Consider the following 27,255-nt stretch of genomic DNA (forward strand, 5'->3'; position numbering starts at 1 on the left):
GCAGTGCTATCTCCAGGATAACAGCTGCCCTTCTCCGAAGAATGAGGAAATTATCATTATTATCAAAAATTATTATTATGCTTTAAAATATATCAAGTGCAAACAGTGTGCCAAAATAAAGAACAATTACTTTGAACAATTCTCTGAATTTGATCCAAATCGGCCTCCCCTTACAATCAGTTATTCATTTTAACAGTTACACATTCCAGACTGAAATATGAGGTAGGAAACGACAGCCACGATTAGGCTAATTTCCTAATCAAAGCAGAGCTGCGGATGTCAGGAGTGGTATCCGCCAGCCTCTACCTCTCCAGGACCTGGAACAGAGGTTCCCATGGAGGCCCATATGCTCCATGTTTAATATTTTAGCCATAACCAACAAATCATTGAATAAAATGTTTCATCCTTCTGCCTTGACAAATATGGCTTCCTAATCTGAAAGAACGAGTTTGAATTTAGCATTCCTGGGCCCTTATGAGTTCCATACAAAATGTGAGAGGGCAAGAGAAGCTGTCCCCCTCACCCATCCTGTCCCAGGGACTCTTTCCTCTTCTCTCCCCACCTCAGGCTACACCCAAGCTATTCATCTGAGCTCCCAAAGAGCTACCACATGAACCCAGGGCCCCCACATATACATGGCACCATCTACACTCAGGGTGACAGATCCAGAAAATACCAGTGCTGGCCTAGAAACAGGCTCCAAGCGGTTTGGGCTGAGAATTCTGTGATCTTAGTGCCCAGAGCATGTTCTAAAAGGGGAGTGTGGAACCAGCCGATGTGGCTCAGTGGTTGAGCACCAACCTATGAACCAGGAGGTCATGCTTTGATTCCTGGTCCAGGTTGCAGGCTTGGTCCCCAGGGTGGGGCATGCAAGAGTCAGTCCATCAATGATTCTCTCTCATCATTGATGTTTCTATCTCTCTCTCCCTTTTCCTTCCTCTCTGAAATCAAGAAAAATATATTTAAAAAATAAAAGGGGAGTGTGGTCTCTTGGTGGACCTGCTCCTTGGTGCTATGGGAGGGTGTGGTCTCATCCTGTGGGGAGGATGTGACCAGATGGGGTCCAGAGTAGGGGCCTCTAAAGCACAAAGCCTGGGGCCAGAGCCCCTCTTGCCCAGGTCTCAGGGCAATGCTATAGGCTGTAGCGCCTTCCCCCAGCACCTGGTTGTAATGCTCCGCTACCCTTGGCACACAGGCATCCCATAGTTTTCTTCAGGACATGGTGACTCTCGATCCCCACAGACACACAAACTTGGCTCTACTTGCCCAGGGGGCCCCAACAGGCTGGTGTCAAGAGGGCAGCTGATGGGCTCTGATGCCTTTCCCGCTCTAAGTCCAAAGTCCCCACAGTTTGAGGACTGGCTTTTCCCAGTGGGATAGTAACATGACAGTTGTTTTGGCTTTCAGATGCCAGGGAGAGTGTTGGGAGAATTAAAAGGCCTGTGTGCTAGTTCTAATAAACTGTGTGACTTAAGACATGTCATTCATCTCTATGGTTCTCAATTTCCCTCTTTGAAGAGAGAGAGCGTTGGACTAGATTAGAGGGTGAAAGGGGGTGGTGCATGGGTCACTGGCCCCCGGATGTGGGATTCATGGTGGGTTGGGGGGCGGGGGGACTTCATAGGGCTTAAACACTCCTCTAATTGGTAACCAATCTTTAAAATTTAGGTTTCAAATAAAATTCCACACATGGATTTTCCCTAAATATAAAGACCACCATATAGCCTCTAGGCTCCGTTACTCTCTCCCAACCCTCCCAAGCCTTATGTGAGATACCAGAGAGAGACTGGGAATTGAAGGAAGTTAAGGGAGACAGAGGGAGGCAGAGGAAATGGCAAATGATAGCAATAGAGGATGGGAGGGAGGAAACAAGGACAGGGGGTGGGAAGCTAAGAGAAACAGACCAGTAAAAGAAAAAGAGCTAACACTTATATCGCTTTCTAGGTGTCAAATTTGGCTTTCAATGTCTTACATATAAAATAGCTCCTTTAAATATAATGAACAACATAAACTGATGAACAAAAATAGATCCAGAGACAGAGAAACATCGATCAGACCATTAATCCTCAGAGGGAAGGTAGGGGAAGGTGGGGGTAAGGAGGAGAAATCAACCAAAGGACTTGTATGCATGCATATAAGCCTAACCAATGGTCACAGACAACAGGAGGGTGAAGGGATGGGAAGGGGGGTAATGAGGGAATTAGGACACATATGTAACACCATAATCAATTAAAAATTTAAAAAAAAATAAATAAATAAATAAATAATAAATAAATAAATAAATAAATAAAATAGCTCCTTTAATCCTCACAAAAACCCTATGGGATGGGTTCCATCTTGTCCCCCATTTTAGAGGAGGAAAATGAAGCTCAGAGAGGTGAATTAACAGAGTTAGGAAGTGGTAGGGCTGTGATTCTAATTCTGCACCAGCTCCCCATCTTACTCAGCCCTGCACAACCTCTCAACCTCATGCCCTTTCAAATGCCCTGGCCTCATTTGCTTCAGCCACACTGGCCTCCCTGCTGCCCCTCCCATATGCCAGCATCTTGTCTTTTCACCTGCTGCTCCTTCTGCTTGGACAACTCTTCCCCAAGAACTCTGCACAGGTGGCTTCCTTGGGTGCTCAGTGACTCAATTGTCACCTCCTCTGTGAGGGCCTGATTATACTGACTGGGAATTGCCCTCAGATACCCTACACACACACACACACACACACACACACACACACACACACACACACACACTCCTCTCCCTCTCCTTACCCCCTTCCCTGATTTACTGTTCTCCAAAATACACACTACATCTTTTATTTATCTTGTTTATTAGTCTTTTCCTCCTGAATAGAAGCTTCAAGATGGCAGGACAATTTTATTGATTTGTTTGTTTGGTTGTTTTTATTGATTTTTAGAGAGAGAGGAAGAGAGGGAGCGAAAGAGAGAGAGAGACATGTGAAGGAGAAACATCGATCGGTTGCCTCCTATACATGCTCCCACTGGGGGATTGAACCTACAATCTAGATATGTGCCCTGACTGGGAGTCAAACCCACAGCCTTTTGGTATATGAGACAACACTCCCAACAAGCTGAGCCACCCAGCCAGGGCAAGAGGGCAGGAATTTTATCCTTTTGCTCATTTTTGTTTTTCCAGCGCTTAGAACAGTGCTTGTCATATAGAAAGTACTCAACAAATATTTGTTGATACAATAAATCAGATTATGTATGCAAGCAGCCCAGCTACAAAAAGTCTGGTTTTACCAACATTGTTTTCTGTCTCCTCCCAGGATACCCATTGGGGTCACTGCTCTCCCTCTGGGCTATGGCGTCACTGAGTCAGCTGAGTGGTCACATCAACTCCACCTGTGGGACAGACAACTTCACGGGGGCCAGCCAGGCTCGCCCGCATGCCTACTATGCCCTGTCCTACTGTTCGCTCATCCTTGCCATTGTCTTTGGCAATGGTCTGGTGTGTGTGGCTGTGCTGAGGGAACGGGCCCTGCAGACCACCACCAACTACCTGGTAGTGAGCCTGGCTGTGGCAGACTTGCTGGTGGCCACCTTGGTGATGCCCTGGGTGGTGTACCTGGAGGTGAGTGAGCCCAGGTTCCGGCTTCCCTTGTGACTGTGTTTGTCCTTTTCTTCCCTGAGCTCCTGGCCTTCTGGGCTCAAAATGCTCCCTTCTGGGACCCGTGGTCTGGGGAAGGAAGGAGAGCACCTGTCCTTCTCCCTTTCATGAGGGAGCTGAAGATTTTGAGAACAGTCATTATCCAGCATCATTTGCATACATCAGAACCAGGGAGCTGGGAGTGAGTCTGTTCCCGGGTCTCCAGTATCCAGGTAACCAGGCTTGAGTGATGGGACACAGCTTTAAAATGCATGAAGTTGACTCTCTGTGCCAGGCATGTCTCAAAGACATGAGGGGTTGGGGAAGACAGTCAAAAGGCACCTTCATCAGTATATAGAAGTGAGAGTGTACAGGAGTGATTCAGGAGATGGGTGGGGAGGACAAAAGGAATTATAGAAAAAAAATGAATGAACGAGGAGAAAAAGTCTGCAAATAGATCAGACTTCTTTAGATGGTTCCGCTGCCCTCAGACTTGGTTCTTTCCTCCTGGGAATCAGCTCTCCACAGACTGCTGCTGAACCTTAAATATATATGTATATACACAAACCTTCAAAGTTGTGTATATACATATATATTTAAACTAGAGGCCCGGTGTGCGAAATTCGTGCACGGAGGGGGGTTGTCCCTCAGCCCAGCCCGTACCCTCTCCAATCTGGGACCCTTGGAGGAATGTCCAATCTGGGACCCCTGGTGGGATTGGGCCTAAACGGGCAGTCAGACATCCCTCTCACAATCCAGGACTGCTGGCTCCCAACTGCTTGCCTGCCTGCCTTCCTGATTGCCTCTAACCACTTCTGCCTGCCAGCCTAATCACCCCCTAACCACTCTGCTGCCAGCCTGTTTGCCCCCAACTTCCCTCCTCTGCCGGCCTGGTCACCCCTAACTGCCCTCTCCTGCAGGGTTGATCACCTCCAACTGCCCTCCCTTGCAGGTCTGGTCCCTCTCAACTGCCCTCCCTTGCAGGCCTGGTCCCTCTCAACTGCCCTCCCTTGCAGGCCGGGTGTCTCCCAACTGCCCTCTCCTGCTGGCCATCTTGTGGTGGCCATCTGTGTCCACATGGGGGCAGGATCTTTGACCACATGGGGGCAGCTATATTGTGTGTTGCAGTGATGATCAATCTGCATATTACTCTTTTATTAGATAGGATAGAGGCCTGGTACAGGGGTGGGGGCCAACTGGTTTGCCCTGAAGGGTGTCCCTGATCAGGGTGGGATTCCCTTGGGGCATGAGGCAGCCTGAGCAAGGGGCCTGTGGTGGTTTGCAGGCCAGCCACGCCCCCTGGCAACCCAAGTGGAGGCCCTGGTTTCTGGAATTTATTTTCCTTCTACAATTGAAACTTTGTAGCCTGGAGTGGAGCCAAGCCTGGGGCTCCCTCTGCAGCCGGCAGCCATTTGTGTTGGGGTTATAATTGAAACTTTATAGCCTTAAGCGGAGGCCTGGGCCAGGCCAGGGTGTGCAGAAAGCTTTGCTTCCCCTGTTGCTGGGGGCAACCCTGGCTTGCTCTCTCAAGCTCCATTCTGCCACCATTTCTGTTTGAATTTGTTTACCTTCTATAATTGAAACTTTGTAGCTTGAGTGGAGGCTTAGGGCTGGCAAGGGCAGGCGGAAAGCTTGGCTTCCTCTGTTACCTAGGAAACCTTGCTCTCTGTGGCTGTAGCCATCTTGGTTTGGGTTAATTTGCATACTCACTCTGATTGGATGGTGGGCTTGTGGGCGTGGCTTGTGGGTGTGTCGGAGGTATGATCAATTTGCATATTTGTCTATTATTAGGTAGGATATGTTTTTATTGATTTTAGAGAGAGAGAGGAAGGTAGAGGGAGAGAGAGAGGCATCAATGTGAGAGAGAAACATCTATTGGCTGCCTCCTGCATGCCCCCTACTGGACATTGAGCCTGCAACCTGGGCATGTGCCCTGACTGGGATTCACACTAATGCATGGGAGGACAACCAACAAGCTGAGCCACACCAGCCAGGCCTAAATTTATATTTTTGAAGCCTCCATTAACAGTACCAAGCCCTCACCAATCAGATAATGCAGCAGACCCCGGAGAATTATTTTGGAGAGAAGTATTTCTTAAATTTGAAAGTTTTTTCATTCAAAAGTGTAAAGCAGAGTCAGGAGGTGATCAAGACAAAACATCCATTTGCTAACAAAGAAATCAGGGTGCCTACAACTGTTCAAAAAATAGATATTCTTACCGAGAAAACATGCAATTTACTAAAGAGTTTTCTTAAAGGCATCTTAATATACTATTAATATTTCTCCTCTGCACTATGTATCATTCTAAAGAAGTATCCAATGAGTGATCAAAATGATGCTATGATTAAGAGAAATTAAAATTCATCAAATGAATATCTCAGTTAATATGACTAGTGAAGATGACAGTTAATTAAGTATGACATATCACAGGAGAGCAAAAACCTCCAAGATAGACTGCCTAGGCTGGTTTTCGTATTAAAGGATGACTGGGAACTAAAATTAGACTTATGATCTCAACAGGAAGGTATAAAAAAAAGAAAATAACAAAGAAAGGGAAAAGTAGAAAAACAACTAGGATGATTAGGAATAAATGTAACAGCTCAAGCAGCAATTTTTAACCATTTTCATCTCATGGTACACATAAACTAATTACTAAAAATCTGCAGCACAACAAAAAATATGTTATATTTTTTTGCTGATCTGACAAAAAAATGTATACTTTTTATTGATTTACCCCAAAAAATAATAATAATAGTAAATACCTACATTTTTTCCTCCAAAGTGACTTTTTTAAAAATCAGGTGCCTATATAAAGATTGCTGGTACCAAGAATTATCAATCAGATGCAACTTTATTAGGCAACATGACCATAACATGCAACTCTATTATATGACATATATTTATTGTTCAAGACAGGGCATTCACACCAGACGGCTATTGCTCTGTTGGTTGTTGTCATTTTTTATTTGACAATCTAAGGGAAAAGAGGTCAGTGACCCTGACGAAATAGTCAGGTATTTCATGCTTTAAAAATTCTTGCGGTACACTGGTTGAAAACCGCTGGTCTAAGAGAATACTCTGAGGAAAATATATGCATTTATCCTTCCCAGTTAGGATAATCCTGATGGCAAAGGGTCTTGTAATTATCTTGACTTTTCTGTCAACCCCAATTAGGCTGAGACAGTCTTAAAGTCTGAGGCTATGTGTTCTTTTTTCCTGTAGTCCAAACACACTGGTACATCATATGTGCTAAATAAATATTTGAGACATGAATGATTAAATTAATCTTTTCTGCGATGTCTGCATTACATGGTCAATTCCTGCTTATATCAGTTGCTGCTGTGCCTATTATAACAATGAACTATTTTTTTTTTACATTCAATAATAATGAGACTGAAAAGGAGTTAAAAGCATGTGATATTTCTGCTCAAAGGTGGGGCACACTTTAGGTGCTATAACCTAGTATGGATTAGTCAATAATTCAGCACACCACCATCCACCCACCAAGATGTTTCTGTCCATCCCTATACCTTACAAGGGTTCTTAAGTCTTTCGGAAAGATGAACGTCAGAAACAAATGCAGGAAGAGGACTTTCCGTCTAATAAGCACTTTAATTGCCTCTGAAATGAAACCAGGGTTTTAGTGTCTGTGACAAGGTCATTCAGGTGTACCCTTTGGCTGTCCATTTGTGATTGCTTCCAGGACTCTGGATGAACCATATCAGAACATCTCTGTGGATGTTGGTATAGGAGAGGCATATTGTGACTTTTCCACATACATACTATGGCAGCCCCTCTAGCCACACCTGCCAGAAAAGTTAATGCCCCCTTCTACTGCTGAGCGTGAAGGACAGCTGCGTCTGCAGAGGGCAGGCATGAAATCTTGCCAAAGGCTCAGTGAACCCCCTGCAGGTTGGATCTATATGTTTTCTCCTAAGAAAAGAATTCTGGTGGAGCCCTTGGTCTCCCCTCATGAAAACCAATATGCCCTCTGGTGTAAGTGTTCAGTGATCAAGAGCGTGGACCAATACGTCTACAATAATAGAAAGAAGATTTGAGGCAGCAGAGACATCTCTCCACTGAGAAATGGGCTTTAGCACCTGAACTTGGTTCTTCTCACTTGCTCTTAGGCTCTCGTCAATGCACCTGAATATCTCTGCATCACTTCCCCCAACAGTCCACTCAGGATAGGTGGGGACTGCAGAGAAAAAAAAAAAAAAAGCTATTTCCCTAGAGTGGCTCAAAACTTCTCACTGAGGAACTTCACTTAAGTCTAATTAGCCAGAAATGGATCATAAAGCCACTTTCGGCTGAAATGGACAATGGGGGGGGGGGGGTGAAAATGTGGATTTCATTGAAAACGATGTGAAGCCTGGGCTGGTGGGCTCAATGGTTAGAGCACCGGCCCTTGCACCAAAGAGTCTTGGATTGGGTTCTCTTTTGTGATGTTTTGTTATATAAGAACAGAAAGGCAACCTGAGCAGCCAGGGCAACATCTGGAATATTAAACTCAGAGTGCTTGGTCACAGTGTGGACAACCTGGTTTGCAGGTTTAATCCCCAGCCCTCTCACATAGATGTTTCTCTCTCTCTCTCTTTCTCTCCCTCCTTCCCTCTCTCCCTTTCACTCTTTCTTAAAATCAATGGGGGAGCTGAAACCGGTTTGGCTCAGTGGATAGAGCGTCGGCCTGCGGACTCAAGGGTCCCAGGTTCGATTCCAGTCAAGGGCATGTACCTTGGTTGCGGGCACATCCCCAGTAGGGGGTGTGCAGGAGGCAGCTGATCGATGTTTCTCTCTCATTGATGTTTCTAACTCTCTATCCCTCTCTCTTCCTCTCTGTAAAAAATCAATAAAATATATTTTTAAAAAATCAATGGGGGAAAAAATATCCTTGGGTGAGGATTAACAAAACAAAAAAGTTGTGGAGGTAATGAATTGCTGTGAGGTAGGCAATGAAATGTCACATATCACATAACATCATGCTTCTGATGAAATTCTCTGGGATGAATGTCATTCTAAAACAGACTCGTGCTATGAGAAAGACTCAGAAACTGAAGTCAGAAGATGTGGGAATTAAGTCTTTAAAACGGAGGTGACAATTATTCTTATCTCATAGGATATGTGTTAGGCTCAAATGTCATTCAATGAGGAAGTGTTTTGGTAACTAAAAAGGGTAATCTCTAAATATCGCAGTTAAGACATGTTTAGTTGTAAGTAAAAGGAAATTTACCTCCAATGGACTTAAACAGTGAACAGAATGCATTGGCTCTGACGCCAGGCACTTTAAAAGTCTGGTGGTAAGTGGGCTGCAGGCACAGTGGAACAGGAGTCCATCTCCACTTCTCTGTGACTCTCTCAGCTCTGTCTTTTCCCACGCATTGGCTTTACCCATCGGCAGAGGGCAAGCTATAAGCCTCACATGTGCACAACACAAGCAGGAGGGAAAGTCTATGTCCCCAAATTTCTAGTAGATGCATCAAGATGCGCTTTGATTGAGCTGGCTTGTGGCACATGACTTTCTCTGAAAGAATCGCTGAATAGCAAAGTGGGTTTCGCAAAGAAGAGCTCCTTCCATGGAGCACATCAACTGCGCAGGAACCTCAGGGATTCCCAGTGGAATCTAAGGCCTGTTGGAAAGAGGGAAGGGCATAGTCAGCAAGTAAGCACCATGTGGCTTTCATTGTTATCATTCTCATCACTGAGGCATACAGGAGCCTGGGCTTGGGCAGTGTATAAAGGTGAACACTGGCCTCTTCAGCTTTCTCTGTCCTCAGGCCTAGCAGAGAAGTTTATGAGAAAAGCCATACAGGTGACCTCAGCATAGTTATATTCTAGAGGGCTCTGGCCTGGCTGTCTCTTTAATTCAGTTTGCAGTATTTTCTCAAAAACTCTTTTCTGTGCCACACCAAATAGCTCTATCTTAGATTCCCTCTCAAGCTTTTAATTTCCAGCTTTAGAAGCCACCAGCTGTTTGGAGCTTTCCTCTCCAAGCACAACCATCCCATTTTGTTCCGCTCAGTTAAGCACCTTTTGTGATGTTTAATGCACTTATATCAGGACAGAAAGGCGACCTAAGCAGCCAGGGCAACATCTGGAATACTAAACTCAGAGTGTTTGGGTCACAGTGTGGACGGCAGAAAAGACTCAGGCATGAAGTAATGTAGACAAGCAAAACAGAGCAGGGTGGGTTCAGGCAGGGAGACTCGCCTCAGAGAGAGTGATGAGGATCAGAGCGTGATGACAGGAAAGAGCATCTCTGTTTGGGGAGAGGGGAGCCTTGGGGCCTTGTAATGATTTTGATTATTAGAAATAAAGGAGAGTCTGCATTTCAAATGGGCTCCTCCGTGACTTTGATGCACTCCAAATACACACGGTTGGGTTTATCCAGATCTACCGAACGGGAATTTCCAGGGGTGGCCTTGGAAGTGTATAATAATTATAACCAGTCCCCCAGCCCCAGCCCCACTCCCACCCAAGGGATTTGTGCAGCCATCTACTGTAAACTGACACTTAGAAACTACTAATCTGAAAGAAAAAAAAAAAAACACACCCATTTCACAGATGAAGATATTGGAATTCCGAGAAATAAACCTCCTATCTTGCCACAGCACAGCAAGATAGGAGGTTTATTTCTCAGAATTCCAATATCTTCATCTATGAAATGGGTGTGTTTTTTATTTTTCCAATTAGTAGTTTCCAATATATATATATATATATATATATATATATATATATATATATATATATATACAAATGTGGCAAACAAAAATAAAATGAAAGAGGCTAATCTGAGAAGTAATTCTATCTTTACCCTTTGCTGTCCCATCAAAGCAACTAAAAATCCATCCCTTAAAGCAAGATTTCTTAGTCTGGGGAATCCATCAACTTGGTTGTAAGTAAAATTACTTCCTTATTTTCACTAAACTGAAATTTAGCACATCCACCAATTATGAATGTAGGCATCAACCTATAGCAGAAGAAATTCTTAATATCACCTGTAGAAATCACAGATATTTACATTTTAGGATAGCATTGCAGTTGTTACACACACCTGAAGTACCATTTAATTCATCAGTACTTTGAAATTATAGGAATTTTGGCCCTGCCACTAGCTCTTGTCACTGAATTCATTATTAAAGAAGCACATAAACTTAAAATACTTTGGTAACTATATTTCAATATAATTGGTATCCTTTATAATCCATTGTATTTTATTATATGCACGTAAAAACATTCTTCTCAGGAGGGAACGATGAGGCCAAAGATTCACATAGAACAAAGAATGCTTAAGGAGCCCGCTTTGGGACAACCATTTCTGAAGATAGTGCCAACACGCACCCAAACACACACACACACACACACACACATACACAGACTTACTTCATACACACCCTCCAGACCAGCGCTTCCCAAACTTCCCAGGCAGTAGGAATCACTCCAGGGACTTGTTATTCTGAGTGGGGCCTGAGAATCATTTTGTTTAGCAAGAGCCTCAGGTGCTTTGGGAAATGCTGCCTTATAATCAGTAATTTTGGGGAATGCTGCCGCAGGCTGTGTCTGTTGAAAAAAAAAAAAAAGAAAATCAACAGCCAACTTCTGTACCTGAAGACACTTTGTTGCTTACTCCCACTTTCTGTATTGCCAAAGGGAGCTAGTTATATTCATTAGCAAGTGAGAGTAACACCACCTGGCTGCTCGATTATTCTGAAGTGAGTTATTTATTAGAATTTAGGGGGAAGGTAGGATCATGTCTCTAAAGAGGCTTAAATCAATCAGACTTTTTTCTGCTATAATTTCAAAAATCACTTTACCTTTCACGTTCTCCCAACACTTCTTACTTATCTCACTGCCAGCACTTAACACTTTGTATTACAGTTATTTTCTTAGTGTCTATCGCCTGAGCCCTCAATTCACCCACACCCATTGACACATTTCTCCCCCTAACCTGCACACACTATATTCTGAGGCCCTGGGGACCAAAAAAAAAACACAAACAAAAAAAAACACAACGTTTAATTCATTTCGGTGCACCTACCCAAGCAAAGTATCAGGCACATATGGGCACTCAATAAACCTTGGATGTCTGGTGGATGAACGAGCAAACGCCAGCTCTTCCTCCTCCTATGTCACAGGATGAAGTTAAATTGTACACCTCCCAGGAGCGGAGTGTTAAGGTACTGACCTGTGAGAGGCAACATAGAGCTCCGGTTAATATTAAGGGTTTGAAATGCCAGCTCCTTTTACTAGTAATGTGTCCTTAGGCAAATTGTCCAACGCCTCTCAGTCACCATTTTGTTATCTTTAAATTGGAGATAATGTTTACCTTATTGGGTTATTATGACTATATATATCCTTTGTAAAAAGTTTTTCAGGGTGGGGGGAGGTGGAAGAGGTTATAGGGGGGATAAATGGTGATAGAGGGGAAAACAAATTAAAATAAAGAGAAAATAAAGTTTTTCATTCTCAGAATTCCTATAAATTCATATTTGGCCTTTATTTATATGGATCCAAATGGTTGAACTAAAAGACAGAAAGTAGCCCTGCTGGGACTAGCTTAGTGGTTGAGCATCAGCCCACGAAACGAAAAGTCACTGGTTCGATTCCTGGTCAAGGCACATGCCAGGTTGTGGGCTCGATCACCAGTCGGGGGCCTGCAGGAGGCAGTCGATTGATGTTTCTATCTCTCTCTCCCCCTCCCTTCCTTTCTCTCTAGAAAATAAATAAAAAAATAAAAAGTGTTTAAAAAATAAAAGAGAGAAAGTAAATCCACAGCCAAATGAGCAAAAATGATGACTTCAGAGCTAGTTTGGACTTTCCACTGATGCTTTTAAACAAAATATCTTTGATCAGAGTATGTCAAAATAGTGTCTGCAGATTACCAAATCTATATATATAAAAAGGCAGCTACCATAACGCCATAACCACCTAACAACTGGTCGCTATGATGCCCTCTGTGGCCAGCGAACCAGCCCAATCAGGGGGTGGGGCTGGCGGCCAACCTTGTGGTCCCCTCCCCTGCCAGCCTGCCCTTGATCGGACTCTCCCACCCCAATCAAGAGTGGGGCCTGCCAGCCAAATGCCCCCTTCCATCCCCCCCACCACCAGCCGGGCCCCTGATCAGCCCACCCTACCATGATAGGCCTGCAGCCCCTCCCCCCTGCTGACCCCACCCCAGATCTGCCCCCTTACCCTGTTCAGAGGCAGGAAAGGGCAGGCCGGCCAGCCACTCACAGCCCCTCCCCATGGCCAGCCCCACCCTCAATCGGCCCCCCAATTCCAATCGGGGTCGAGGCCTGAGGCCCTTTCCCCCAGCCATCCCGGCTGGCCAACCTCCTGCCATCTCCTCCCCTCACAGGCCCAGCCCCAATTCACCCTGATTGGGGCCGGGCTGCCGGACCCCACCCGTGCACGAATTTGTGCACTGGGCCTCTAGTATAGTGATAAAACCAAATGCTACAGCACCATCTTTAAGCACTATCCTTTCAACAATGTCTCCTTTTTTCTTGAGAAGCTACTTCAGAGGCAACTGGACCTATTTTTCACTCTCCCTTCCTCGTAATTAGCCATTGGGCCTGCCCAGCTACAGCCAGGGACACAAAGCTTCACAGGTTTGTCCTTGAGAACTATGATCCCCAAGGATGGCAGCCCTACAGATAGGAAGCTGGCAAAGGAACAAAAGCTTGGCCCCAAGAATGGCATTAGTGGACATTCTGAAAGCGGCAGTCTCCCTGACAGATCTCTCTCGTACAATAAGGTTATATAATTTTTTAATGAAATAGAAATGTGCTAGAATATAAGTTAAATTGCCCATTTTGCTGACGATTTTCAAGTATTACAGGAAGTTCTGGAGCTTGAAACGTATGGGTAAAAGCATGAGGTCAGAGTCATCCTCACTGAATCTGCAAGTGGTAGAGAGGACCGGGGCCCCTTTCGAATGCCCTAGACCCTGTCTTTCTCCGTAGTTCTTGGTGATGGGGACCCGGTGTTGAAGGCAGGCACATTGGCACAGACTTATCTTACGTAGGTTTTTAGAGATGTTGCTCCAAGATGCTTCCAAGCTTTAGAACCAGGAGCCAGATAGAATTGCATTTCGGAGTTAAGTTTTATGAAAAGCGTGTTCGCTGCTTATTTCCTGGGTCTATGGTGAGCTCTCTGCTGGTCGGAGGGCTTCAGAGAGGCAGCTTTGGCACAGTGCGCACATCCGGCTCCCTTACCACCAGCTCATTCACTACCAGCTATGCATCTATGGGCATATCACTTAGCCACGTGAGCTTTCGTTGCCTCCTGAGTTCGAACTCAATCAGTGATTCTCAAATTTTGGTGTGATTGGGTGGGAGGGAGCATTTACTTTAAAATGAAGATCCATGGGCCCCAGCTCCAAAAAGTCTAACTCAGGAGGTCCAGGGAAGGGTTCAGAAATCTTCATCTCTAAAGTGTTCCCCACTGTGGGCCACATTTGAGAAACGTTGAACTAGTTGGTTTGGAGGGTCCCTTCCCGCTCTAACCTTCGGAGGTTCTGTGATGTCGTCCTCTCTTGACTGTGACCAATCTTGGGCAGCCGGTCGCTCGCTTGCTGTCAGCCTGCCCTAGGTAATGATGATGTTCCAACAGGGAGGGCGTGTCAGCATCTGTGGGGGGCAGCCCAGGGAAGACATGGAGTTGATTGGGCTGTGTCCCGTTGCTGGGGAAGGAACACTAACATCCTCGTCTCTGATGCCCAGGTGACAGGTGGAGTCTGGAATTTCAGCCGCCTTTGCTGCGACGTTTTCGTCACCCTGGATGTGATGATGTGTACAGCCAGCATCCTGAACCTCTGTGCCATCAGCATCGACAGGTAGGGCTGGGGTTCCCGTCCAGGCTTAGGAGAGGGGTGGGCTAGACCTGGTGGGGAGGCTGCTCTTGCTGTATTGGAGACACGGGCTTTGCATCTGAGGGCACTGGGGTCACTGCCAAGTAGAACTTCCCACTGGGACATGCGTTCCTCTTTTTCTTTTAAACTCTGGTTGTGGGCAAAAGAAACCCCTGTGGCAGGAGAAGAATGGTTGTTCTATCAGCTTTCCTAGCCTTCCCTTTCCCCCAGGTCACTAAAGAGGAGTCTGCTTTTGCTTTCCACCATCCTTTGGGGTTTTGTGATTCCTACTTGGGAGAAGGGAGGTGGGGGACAGGATGAAAGGTGAGCCGATTTGGGTGGGGAAGAAAATTTCCTGTTACTATTTTGTTTGGTTTGGGTAAAAGGAGGGCAGAAAGGAGTCTGCCTTTGTGTGATTTCTGGACATTTATTACATACATGTGATATTTACAGAAGTAACAGACAGCCTCTGGTTTGCTGTATCATCACCTCCACCACTAAATTCTTATACTGCTCCCTGATGTGTCTACTACAGTGCCTTGGACAAAGACTATTAAACTGAATTCAGTGGCCCCTGCCTGAGCGTAGCCAATGCTTATATCACAAATACACATCTTCAGAAAGGACAGGAGAGAGTGGGAGAAGGTGAGCCTTGGATGGGGAGGGAAGAGCTACAGAAAGAGAGCATCTAAGAGGCCTGGGACAGCCCCCTCCCAGCCTCCTACTTCCTGACCTTACTCTCTACCCCCTTGAGAATGCGTCTGTACCCTCCATCCTCACACATTCACATGTGGCTGGTGGGTGAGGCTGAGCAGGTTGTGTGGGGACCGAATTCGGCCAGTGCTTCATTTGCCAAGCCTTGAGTCCGCCAGGAGAGGGTGCCTTTTCTCGTTTGCAGGAGAGCACCATTTTGCCGGCAGCAGCCACGCTTAACACACACTTTTGTTTTCACCACTGAAGACACAACCAACAAGAATAAGCCTTGAACCGGTTGGTTTCTGTCCAGAACAGGAAAACTCCCAGAACGCATAGCACTCACCTACCACCTGAGACGCCAGTGGAGGAGGATGCTCCTTTCTGGGCTTCCATTTCTATAATGACCAGATCCTCGCCAAACCTCAAACTGGAGCCTCCTTTCTATTCTAGGAATGAAAACCTCCTGTCTTGGAGAAACTGTCTCCGTTACCCTCCACCGCGGTTTGCGGTACACCGTGTTAATTTCTGTTCGTGTGATGCCAAAGAACTGGTCAATTCATTAAAAATGCAGTCATTCAAGCGGACCTTTGGTCTCCACACAATGCTAGTCACCAGTCTGACACATTGACCAAATGGATTCAGCATTTTTTGGTCACGAAGCCCTGGTCTGTAATGACAGAGGAGTAAGAGATAGGAAAGAAAAGGAAATGTTGAAAGGGTTTTTGAAAGCAAGGGAAACTATTGTCATCAGGTCCTTAGGCATAGCTCTGATGCCTAGGAATTGGATTAAAGCCGCCTTTTCTTCTCAACAAAGCAGAGTGGGTGAGCACAAGGCCCCACCCCCTTGGCTCCTTGCCTCCCCAGGGGCCACATCCTAGGTCGGAACAAACTTGGGGAAGGGGCTGAGAAAGTGTCAGAGGGAGAAGGACACGATGTGAGCAGGGAGAATGCAAGTCCTCCTCGAGAAGCCCGGGAATAATGCAACCAAATGCATTCACGGGGAGTCCTTTAAGTGGCTCTCAAATGGCACCCATCACACAGGCAGCCTCTGCGTCCTTGTGGGAGCACAATAGGGACCAGATGGGTCACAGGCACCTTGGCGCTTTAGTTTGCATCTAAATAAGCACTTTATATCTGCAAAGGGCTTTCTAATCATTTGCAAGAAGCTTTTTTTCTTCAACAATTCCAGGAGGGGAGTCCACAGAACTAAAGATTTATTGAGCCCCCTGTCTGAAGAAATAAAAGGGGGTGAAAAGCAGCCCCCACAGAGCTCTGGGGCTCATTAAACCCAGGCCCTCCACCCGCCCGGCCTCCCACCGCCAGCTTCCTCAAGAGGCACCATCATCGGTTCCCCCGCACGCACACCTCTACCCTGGGACAAGGCTTTCTTTTAGGCGGAGGTTGAATTCTGGGAGGATCTTGAGACCTTCAGTTAGAGTGACAAGCCCACAAACCCCAGTCACAGAACTGGGGCACATAGTTTAGTTCATTTGTGCAGAACTGTTACGTGCTCGCACCGAGTCCTACAGCCTTTTGCTCAGTGCCCCAGTTCCCTGCCAGCACCTTTCATTGGTGGAGGTGGGGAAGGGGCATCCTGGGAGAGGCCTCTGGCTACACCAGCAGCCCAGCTCTATAGGTGCTATTTCCCTGGAGTAAACAAGGCAGAGTTCCTATGTCTTTAAGGCCCCGGCTACCTCTGTGCTCATCCTAACTTGCCCGATGATAAAAGCAACTATAAAAATAGCTACTATTTATTTAGCATGTACTATGTGCCAGGCACTACCAGCTTTTCATTATTGCTAACCCTCACAACACCCCAGCCGGGTAGGTGTATTATCCCCGTTTCCCAATAAAGATGCTGAGGCTAGACTGTGTAGCTAAGCTTGCCTGGGTCACACAGCTGGCAGACAGCAGGACTGGGGATCCATCAGCCTCTTTCTCCTCTGCACACTGCCTTGAGCAGAGGCGCTTAGCCACACTGTGGGGCCCTGGCTCAGGAGCCACACTGCCTGCCTGCAATCCTGGCCTCACCACTTAACAGCAATTCGACCTTGGGCAAGCCAATTAACCCCTCTGGGCCTCAGTTTTCTTATCTGTTTAGCATAATAGCAAAAGGTTGATATGAGGATTGAGTGAGTTATTATCTGTAAAGTACTTCATACAGTTGCCTTGCACATACAAAAGTGCTATATGCTTGCTTGATAAATAAATAAAATGTTTCCTAAAAATCAAGAATAAAGGGCAGACACCAATAAATTAACTGATATGAACATCCACAGGTCCCTTGGGCTTGCACAATAATGACAATTACATACGTACTTCAGTACTGGCTTTTGAATATTTAATATGTACCAGGCATTGTGCTAAAAAGCAAACAACAACAAAAACCCTTCACATTCGCTATTCATAAGAGCCCTGTGAAGCGAATCATTCTCCCCATTGTACAGATGAGCAAGATAAGTCTTAGAGTCTCGCAGTTAAGTAGAAGAACTGAAATTTAGACGCAGGTCAATCTGTTTCCGAAGCCCACGGACTTAACCACCTTGCACACTGCCCGCGTTCAGGCCAGGCCAGAAAGAGTCCAAAGAACTAGGAGCTCAAACACCAGCGGAGAGGGCCTGGCAAGGGAGTGGCAGGGACAATGCAGCATCTGGGGAGCAGGCTGGGCCAGGAAACCCCGTCGTGAGCGCAGCGGACCAGCGTTCAGAGGCGGCCCTGCGCTGGCCTCCGGCTGCATCCAAGCCCAGCCCTGCCCTTGCCTGCGGCCGGTCATCTGCGATCGATTTGGGAGGAGATCAGAGCGGAGCAGCCTGTGAAGTAGGAACTCAGCGTCCCTGCAGGGCTGTAGGAACCAGGGGGCTGAGCTCTGCCTCCCTGCCTCCCCCAGGGCCTGGAGAGCCCCCAGGTGAGCAATGAACTGCTCACCCCGCGGAGCTGGCGGAGTTCTTGCTGCATTATGGTGCCCTCCGATGGCGGATTCCGGAACAGCCTCTGAGTCTCAGTCCCTAAGGAAAACCCTGGAGGCAAGTTTGGGGGCCTCATTTATTCTAAATGTCTAATCATGTTTAAAAAATAATTAGAAAAGAGTGTAATGTAACAATGGCAAATGTAGTCTCATATCTCACTTCTTACCCAAGGTAACAAGAAGTTAACAAGGTATTTTCCCTAGTGCAGACTTTCTCAAACTTGTCTAATCGTAAGGTGCACTTACTTGCTTGTTAAAAATACACATTTCTGGGTTTCACTCCAGAAACAATCCAGATACCCAGGGATGTGTCCTGAGACTATGTATTTTAACAGAACCTCCCAGGCAAGTGATGGAATCCAGTTCACTGGGGAAACTCAGCTCTGCACATAAGCACAAGCCACCCTTCGAGCCCTTTCCTGAGGACACCCTTGACTCCACAAGGCCTCAGAGTTGGGGGACCTGGCTCTGCCACGACCGGTTGTGGGACCTTGGGCTCATCATGCAGCTTCTCTGTGTCTCTGATTCCAACATTATAAAACAGAGCTAGTGTTCCCTACACTTGCTGGCTTATTGAAAATAAACGGGAGCCTGCATGGAGTTGCTAAACATTAAAGCATGTTTAGGAACGCACGCCCCTCTCAGCGGTGTGCTTGGAGCCAGCTGGTGATGGCTAGCAGAAGCTAATGGGCAAAATTTTAAGAATTTTCTGAGCCAGTTATTGAACCTTCGGTGTATCTTTAAATGAGTAAGGTGGGAGAATGTGTACCATGGAAATTGACAAATGGTACAAACTTGGGCTTTCTTTACCCAGAGAGCCAGTTGTTGGCCACTTAACGGCACACCACTGAATGTGTGGGATAAACAAGCTTTTACATCAAAGGACATTGTGTAAATGGAAGGCCTGGGCCTAACCGCTGGTCTGGACAAGAGGAAGTGGATCATATTTTTCCTTCCCAGTCCTGACAGCTGCTTGCCTATGACAGCTGCAAGACTCAAGTCTTCTCTAAGGTGCCTCAGCAATCAGTGCGAAGGGCCAGACTGGGGTAGACATATTTGACTTGAAGCCTCAGCTCACTGCCCCAGCAGGGTCTGAGGTCCTGAGAGGGGCAAAAGGCCTGGAGGAATGCCAGGTGCTACTTGCCCTGCTCCTTCATCACCAGATTAGGAACTCAAGGGAAGATTCGCAATGTAAGTGCATCAGGAGAAGAGACCTGAGTTGTCATGGGCCTCCCTTAGCGTTCGTGGTGGGATCCTAATTAGACCTTATTAAACAAGGGCCTCTATTTCTCCCTCTCCAGAAAGAAGCCACCTCTGTCACAGATCATGGTGCCAAGGTCAAGTCCCGCAGAGTCTGCCTCCATCTCAGTCCTCAGAGCTGACTCTCAAGCTGCTTCTGGGGGAATACAAATGTTGACACATGAACTCTAAGGCCAGATGCACAAAAAGCAGGTTATTCAGGCACATATACAAGGAGCATCGGGAAAGCACTGTTCCAGCCCCTCCAGCCAGGGGTCTGTCCTTCCCTTCCTCAGCCAAAAGCCTGGGGTGCACAGAGGCTTAGCGCCTCTGAGCACCTCCTGTCTGCATCTGGTCTCCAGGTTCCCTGGAAGCTGAGGAAACTAAGGGAAAACGAGCCTATGTAGACCCAGCTATATCCATTAGATCCCTTGGGCCTGGCTAAGATTAGAATTGTTCTCTGAAAGGAGGCCTTCAGGATCCATGAGGAAATCAATCAATAGCTTTTTGCTACTTGCTTCAGGCAAGGATCTATGGGGAATAGCAAGGCTATAAGATGATTTGAGCCATCAAGTAACTTAAATCATATGGGGACGACCTTCAGCCACGAGGCAAGCTCAACAATAAGGCAAGACAACAGCATGCCGAAGAGCTACATGATTGATTGGCATGGGAGGTAGAGGTCTCTGTAAGATGAAGAGGCCCGGGAATTTTGGAAAGCTGATCAAGAAGGAGCTCCCCAGGGAAGAAGGGATAATGATTGGACACAGACACCAGTCTCTTCTGTTGCTCTGAAACAAATTGTCACAAATGTACTGGCTTAAATTATGCCCTTTTTTATTTTTATTTTTTATTTTTTGGGTATTTTTTATTGTCTAGAGTTTTACATATGTCTCCTTTTCCCCCAATTGATTCACACACCCCCACCCCCCACCCCCGCATCCTTTCCCAGCCTGGGCAAGCCCCTACTGCCCTAGTGTCTGTGTCCATTGGCTATGCTAATATGCATGCATATAAGTCCTTTGGTTGCTCTCTAACCTCCCCTCCCCAAATTATGCCCATTTTTTAATCTCACAGTTTCTGTATGTCAGAAGTCTGTGCATAGTGCAGGTAAGTGTCCTGCTCAGGATCTCACAAGGCTGACACCAAGGCGTAGGCTGGATTGTGTTCTCAGCTGGAGCTCGGGGTCCCCTTCCAAACCCATTCAGGTTGTCAGCAGAACTCAGCTTCCTTGCAGCTGTCGCTCAGAGGTCCCCACTCTCTCGTGGTTGTCACCCAAGAGCTGTTCTCAGCTCCTGGAGGCCTTTTGCCATTCCCTGCCAAATGATCTTTCCCAAACTTGACCGCTTGCTCCTTTACAGCCAGCTGGGTAATTTCTCATGCTTTTTAAATCTCTCTGTATTAAGGAAGGACCCCGTTCTTTTTAAGGACTTGTCTGATCAGGTCAGGCCCACTGCGGATAATCTCCCTTTTGATTACTTCCGTCTCTTGATCAGTAATCGAATCATGGGGGCAACATTATGCTGTATTCACATGTTCCGTCTACATTCAATGGGAGAAGGTTCAACAGGGATATCATAATGGGTAAACTTACAGGACTTTTTTCCTTCTGTTTAAAATGTTCTTACCTTATCTTACCACATGGCCGGGTTCCTCTTGCCCCTCTCATTTCCCTGCCTGGTCTATGTTGGTTTACCCCTTCTTTACAGCCACCATTATCCTCAAACATGTCACCCAGCTTATTTCTTTCTTGATACTCTTCATTGTATACTCACAATTTTTTGGTCCATCGCTCCAACTCAATTCCAAGTTCCATAGGGACAGGGACAATGTCCCATTTGCACATCTCTATATTTCCAGAATAGGGCCTGGCATATGGTGGGGACTCAGTAAACACAGAATGAAAGATTAAATGAATGAGTGAGAAAATTATATGGAGGGGCCAAGGGAGAGGCAAAAGGCCTGAGTATTGGGTATAGATGTCTTGAAGAAAAGCAGGAAGAAGAACCAGATTAAGAAATGTGGGGAGGTAGGTAAATCTATTTTAGATAACTTGAGTTTGAGATGACTATGGAACAAGTGTTCGGGTATTAAGTCCAACAAGCAACTGGAAATGTGTGTGAGGAGTTGCCACAGAAAAGACAACAATGTCCAACAAGAATAAAGAATGGTGCTTTGACCATGTAAAAGCATGTGCTGTAGACTGAAGATTTGTGTCCCCACCCCCACCCCCTAAAAATTCATATGCTGAAATCCTAACCCCACAAGTGATGGTATTAGGAGGTGGGGGCTTTAGTGGTGATTAAGTCATGAGGGTAGAGACCTCATGAATGATATTAGTGTCCCTGTAAAAGGACATTAGCTCCCTCAGCCCTCCCACCATGTGAGGACACAGTGAGAAGACAGCCATCCATGAATCAGGAAGTGGGTCCTCACCAGACACTGAATCTTCCAGTGCCATGATCTTGGACTACCCAGCCTTGCAAACTGCAAAAAAAAAAAAAAAATGCATTTGTTGTTTAAGCTTCCCAGTATATGGTGTTTTTTTATATAGCAGCCCAAACAGAAGTCAGCATGAAAACTGGATTTTACTCCATTGGATAGTGCTCATCTCTATTTTCAATATCTCTGTTATTTGGAATAGTTGTCACTGAGAGAGTTGGAATTTATATTAGAATACAAGCAGGGATAAACATCTACTTTGGCACATTTCTGTCATTGTCTGAGAACTGTGGGATAAAGTAAAGCACACACCAGCACCCAAAGTGTTCAGGGTTTAGGGTGGGGAGACCAGGGCTCGGATCTGCTGGGCCATCAGTCAAGACTAGATGAAGAAGCTCTCCGGCAACCCACTGCTGCTATGCTAACTTTTAATTCTTTCTCCCTTTCTCTGATCTCCCCACCTCAATGAGTTCTTCATCTACCTTATCTCAACATTTCTACTATTTTCACCTTTTCTCTCTTTTTCCATCAAAATTAATTTTCTCTTGCACATTTACCAACCTGATTATTTTTCTGAACCTCCTTCAGCTTGTCTCCCCTGTCCCTTCTCACCAAGTCTATCTCATCCTTCCTCCCTTTCACAGGTACACGGCAGTGGTCATGCCAGTTCACTACCAACACGGCACGGGACAAAGCTCCTGTCGGCGTGTGGCCCTCATGATTACGGCCGTCTGGGTGCTGGCCTTTGCTGTGTCTTGCCCGCTCCTCTTCGGCTTTAACACCACAGGTAACAATTACGGCCCCACTTCCAAAACCCATGTGACTCACAGCACATGTGAATGGCTACAAGTAGTGCTCAGTCTTGAAATTTCTGACCCTTGGTCAGTGCACTTTGTATCAAATGAAGATGCTGTAGACTGCAAAGCTTTGACCTCCTTTGTTGGTTATAATAAAAATATAAAGCAAACTTCATTGATTATTGGAACAGGGGTAAATTTCTGCCCCAATTAATGAAAAACCTGGCTTATTCCTATTTTGAAAGAAATGTCATTGTATTCGTTTGAAGAAATGCACCAATTAAAAAACCAAGCCACATTAATAATTTAGATGAGATTTGATAATGAAAATATTACAATTCATAATTGACTTACAATGCAAAGTAACATGTAAAAGCCCTCAAGTAGGATACACATTTCTAATTTTTGCTCAGTAAGAATCATTTCTAGAATTTTGGAACTAGTATAGATTCCTAAGTTATTTATGGTTATATTTCTTATATTTTAATATACAAAATTTCTAGCCACAGTGGTTGGCACATGGTACAACTTCTATTGGAAGGTTGGATGGATGGACAGATGGATGAACAATGTGTATATCTGAGATATTTGAGATTTTAGACATGACACCAGTCCAAATTTATACCTCATATGAATCAGTGCCCTCTTGTATGTTCCATGACCATCTTTTGGCCTCAGAAATTTTATGTATTGAACGAAAACTATTTTCATACAGGAAAGCTATAGGTATTGGTGATAAATACTGAGTCTTTACTAAGAGAGAACTGGTTGACTCTTTTTCTAATGTTAATTTGGATTTCTTATTTTGTCCATTTGAATTGGTTCATTCAATTCCTACTGTATTCCAGGTTCGTGGGTTTCTAGTATATGTGTACAAGTCATATAGCTAGCTGTGTGTTTAGGTGTTATGCAGACATTACATGTAACACATTACATATAGATACAGGAAAATTCTAACCTATAAATAGTCTTCAAAGAGCCATTTTCTGGACAACGATTTAGAAGTAAAACACATTTAGAAAGACAGACAGAGACTCTGGAGTCAGAACAACTTAGATTCAAACTCCTTACCAGCTGTGTCTCCTTGAACAAGTCACCTAACTTTTCTAAGTGTCCTTATTGATCAATTTGGAATAATAATATACTAGTAGTGGAGCATAAACTTGAGCAAATTCAAATGTGTAGACTTAGTCTGTATATTCAGTTAGGAAGTTTTCAATGTTTGCTGTTATATATGACTTCTTACAAATAAGCCCGTCAATTTCATCTCTAAAATTACACGGTGCATTTGAACTCTTTAGAATGTATCATTCATTTTACTTATTACTGTTCAGAGCTGTAATCAAATCATGTATCTTTATATGTGATTCAGGGGATTTTTCAAATCAAATTTCAACTCCATAATTTTTACTTTATTCATTCATTGACTTCAGAATCTAACCCTACATATGGTATAATTCCACTTTACCTCCTTCATAGACTTTTTTACAATTAAATGAGGATTAAATTGGGATAACATACATAGACATGCGAGTACATACCAACTGTTCAAGGTCAGGCTTGTTTCTCTGCCACATTGAAGATTAAATAGCCAAATTATTCAACAAATACTTGCCTGGTTAACTCAGGGTGTTTCTAAAATACGATGTTATTATCATCTTTGCATTACTCTTTACCCTGAGTTATTTTGTTATTTTCACTGAATGACACTTTATACACACAAGTATGTATGTACACACACACACACCCCAAAGTAACATTCCCCAACACGATGATAGTACCAGTTTTGATGAGTGTTAAGTATGCTTTCTGGGTAAGTCTGATAACTAAGCCACTTTATATATCTTTGCTTCTATACAAAAATGCGTTCTAAGTTGGTATTTTTAGTATGGGGCACTCACTACCACTGTTAGACCAAGGCATTGCTTAATCCTCCCTCCCCTCCCCGGTCAGCAGCAAATCCCCACCAACATTTGTGCAGGACTAGGTAGGTCCTCATACTTATTCTTGGAGACTGGTGGAGGGGTCTTATTCATTCTCATACACACAGCACACACACCCTGGTAAGAGTTAAAACAGTCTCAAAATCTGGCATTAGAGGTCTCAGTTAATGTCAACATCTAAAGTGAAGAAGAATGATGATCTCATTGCAGTGTTGTTGCCACCAATGAGATCATTATTGTTCCAGAAACAAAACTCAGAAAAAATCCTTCCAAACGGATCTTCAAATATAGAATTGAGATGGTAGAGAATGCCCATGACTTAGCGTGTACACTCTCACTTCTCTCGTAATCTCTCACTCTCTCTTACCTTTAAGATTACTAATAAGGCTATATGGTAAGCCCTCCACTTATTTATATCTTAGGTCAAAGTGTCGTGTCCATCAGAAGACCCCATTAGACATTAGCTAATGGTGGTGTTGTTGTTACATATTAGGAATGGTTTCCGTGCCTCAAAATTTAACTATATACCTGTTCCAAGGAAAAATCTGAACAGTTGTAGTTCAGGTGGTTATAGAGGAGACCAGTTGTCTCGTTTGAAAACTCAAGCAGAACTCAAAGCGGGAGTCCCAGCATCCTTCTCTGCCTCAGTCTGACCTTCACAGAACAGCATCATTATCTTGATAGATGTGGGTTCCTTCAGCACCTCTTCCATCTATAAGGAAGTTCCCAAGTCCATTCAAAAGCCCGATATAAACGACTTCTCTCAGCTATGTTTTTCTACTCTCTCTGTGAAAAGCAGAGGAGAAAGGGGCAGGATACTGCCAATAACACCTGATATTGGAAGTAAATAAACTTTCACTAACAAGTGAAACACAAAAGAACATTCTGACAGAGTTTTTTTCTTTTTATGAAATGGGCTGCCATGTGGGATTGTGAATTGTCAGAGAACAGAAGGTACTGAAAAGTTGAACTTCAGTTTCTTTCAACTTGGAGTTGCTCCTATTGATGAGGAAAGGTCAATATGTATTTCTGGATATATATCTAAGGCAGGGTCTTGAGTCACAGAGAGTTTCAAGGCTGTGGGGCCTGGCTGCCCAGCGTTGCCCCTGCTCCCAGCAGAGGCCCGGAAGTCTAGCCCAATATCACACCACCAACAGCCCCCAACAGCCGTGGAGCATGGAGTGTTGGTGCTAGAGAAAAGCCTAAAGATCCCTGAATGAGCAGCCCATGCCTTTCATTTCACAGACAAGAAAAATACCTAGTATTTAAATTTTTGCTAAATCAGATAACTATCCTATCTAATAAAAGAGTAATATGCAAATTAACCATCACTCCACGACAAAAATGGCAACGTCCATAGCCACAAGATGGCAGCGCCCAGACCTCTCAGTCCCGCCAGAATCCCCCAGTCCCAGGGAGGGCCACCACTGAGAGCCAGCAGTGTAAGTGGCCTGGCGGAATGCTGCCCAGAGGCCCTCCTGACACTTTATAAAAAACAAAACAAATTCACTCCCCACAGAGTGATCCCACACACACACCTGCAGCCTCGGGTCTCAGCCTGGGAGGCGCCCACACCCCCACTGAGCGATCCCCTCCCAGCAGCAGCCTGGGGTCTCAACCACTGAGTCACACAGCCAGACAGATATGGAGGAATCTTAAATGTTTCTTTTTAAAATATATATTTCATTGATTTTTTTACAGAAAGGAAGGGAAAGGGATAGAGAGCTAGAAACATCTATGAGAGAGAAACATTGATCAGTTGCCTCCTGCACACTCCCCACTGGGTACGTGCCCCCAACCAAGGTACATGCCCTTAACCAGAATCGAACCAGGGACCCTTGAGTCTGCAGGCCGACGCTCCATCCACTGAGCAAAACCAGTTAGGGCTGTCCAATATGTTAAAGAAAAAACCCTATCTAATAAAGAGGGAATATGCAGGGGAGGGCATTTGGGGGTGACTGGGCTGTCAGGGGAGGGCAGTTGGGGACGATTGGGCCAGCAGGGGAGCAGTTAGGTGTCGATCAGGCTGGCAGGGGAGTGGTTAGGGGGTGATCAGGCAGGCAGGCTAGCAGTTGGGAGCCAGCAGTCCCAGATTGTGAAAGGGCAGTTGGACATCCCCCGAGGGGTCCCAGATTGGATAGGGTGCAGGTTGGGCTGAGGGACACTCCCCCCCCCCAGTGCACAAATTTCATGCACTAGGCTTCTAGTTGTGTTCTAACAAATTATAAAATGAATAAGCAATAGCTGGTAATGAGGGTGTAAGAAATCTTCAAAGGAGAAAAAACTTAAAGCTAAGAAAATCCTATCAGCTAGCTTAACTTTTCTTCAAAACAAAGACATGGAGGAGGGCTATTATTCGGTTTTAGCAATATAACACCTCACCTGACCTTCAGAGCACTGGAGCTGGGAGGAGTTTGGTTGAGAAGCACAAAGTTAAAAGAATAGCAGGCTCATTCTAAATCAGACTCATCAGGATCCCCTGCCTTTGCAAACAAGTAGAGGATAAACCTTTCAATGAGCTTGAAGTCCATTATCTCTCAGGTCAACCTGCTTCTGGCCTTGCTGCTCACATCACTGTGGGACCAAGTTGCCAGGCTAGCCCACAAAGACTTTTAGACTCATTAGCAGCGCTACTGAGTGTTTTATCACCCCACACAGTGCCTCGAACACAGTAGGTGCTCCATAAAATTGTGTTGAATGACATAATTCCTCCTCCTTATCAT

At 45.2% G+C, this 27,255-nt stretch overlaps 1 protein-coding gene across 2 annotated transcripts in view; it reads left to right on the top strand.

Moving 5' to 3' along the window:
* The first annotated feature begins 3,315 nt into the window (after positions 1-3,315).
* The window catches only part of DRD3 (dopamine receptor D3), a 35,706-nt gene continuing 11,766 nt past the window's right edge, over positions 3,316-27,255 (top strand). For both annotated transcript variants that reach the window (XM_054711917.1, XM_054711925.1), the window contains exons 1-3: positions 3,316-3,585; positions 14,323-14,435; positions 22,437-22,579. In XM_054711917.1, coding sequence (XP_054567892.1) covers positions 3,316-3,585; positions 14,323-14,435; positions 22,437-22,579 — 526 coding nt within the window. The remainder of the gene's footprint in view (positions 3,586-14,322; positions 14,436-22,436; positions 22,580-27,255) is intronic.

This window comes from Eptesicus fuscus, chromosome 3 (genome assembly GCF_027574615.1).
Source record: "Eptesicus fuscus isolate TK198812 chromosome 3, DD_ASM_mEF_20220401, whole genome shotgun sequence".
NCBI classification, from domain to species: Eukaryota; Metazoa; Chordata; class Mammalia; order Chiroptera; family Vespertilionidae; genus Eptesicus; species Eptesicus fuscus.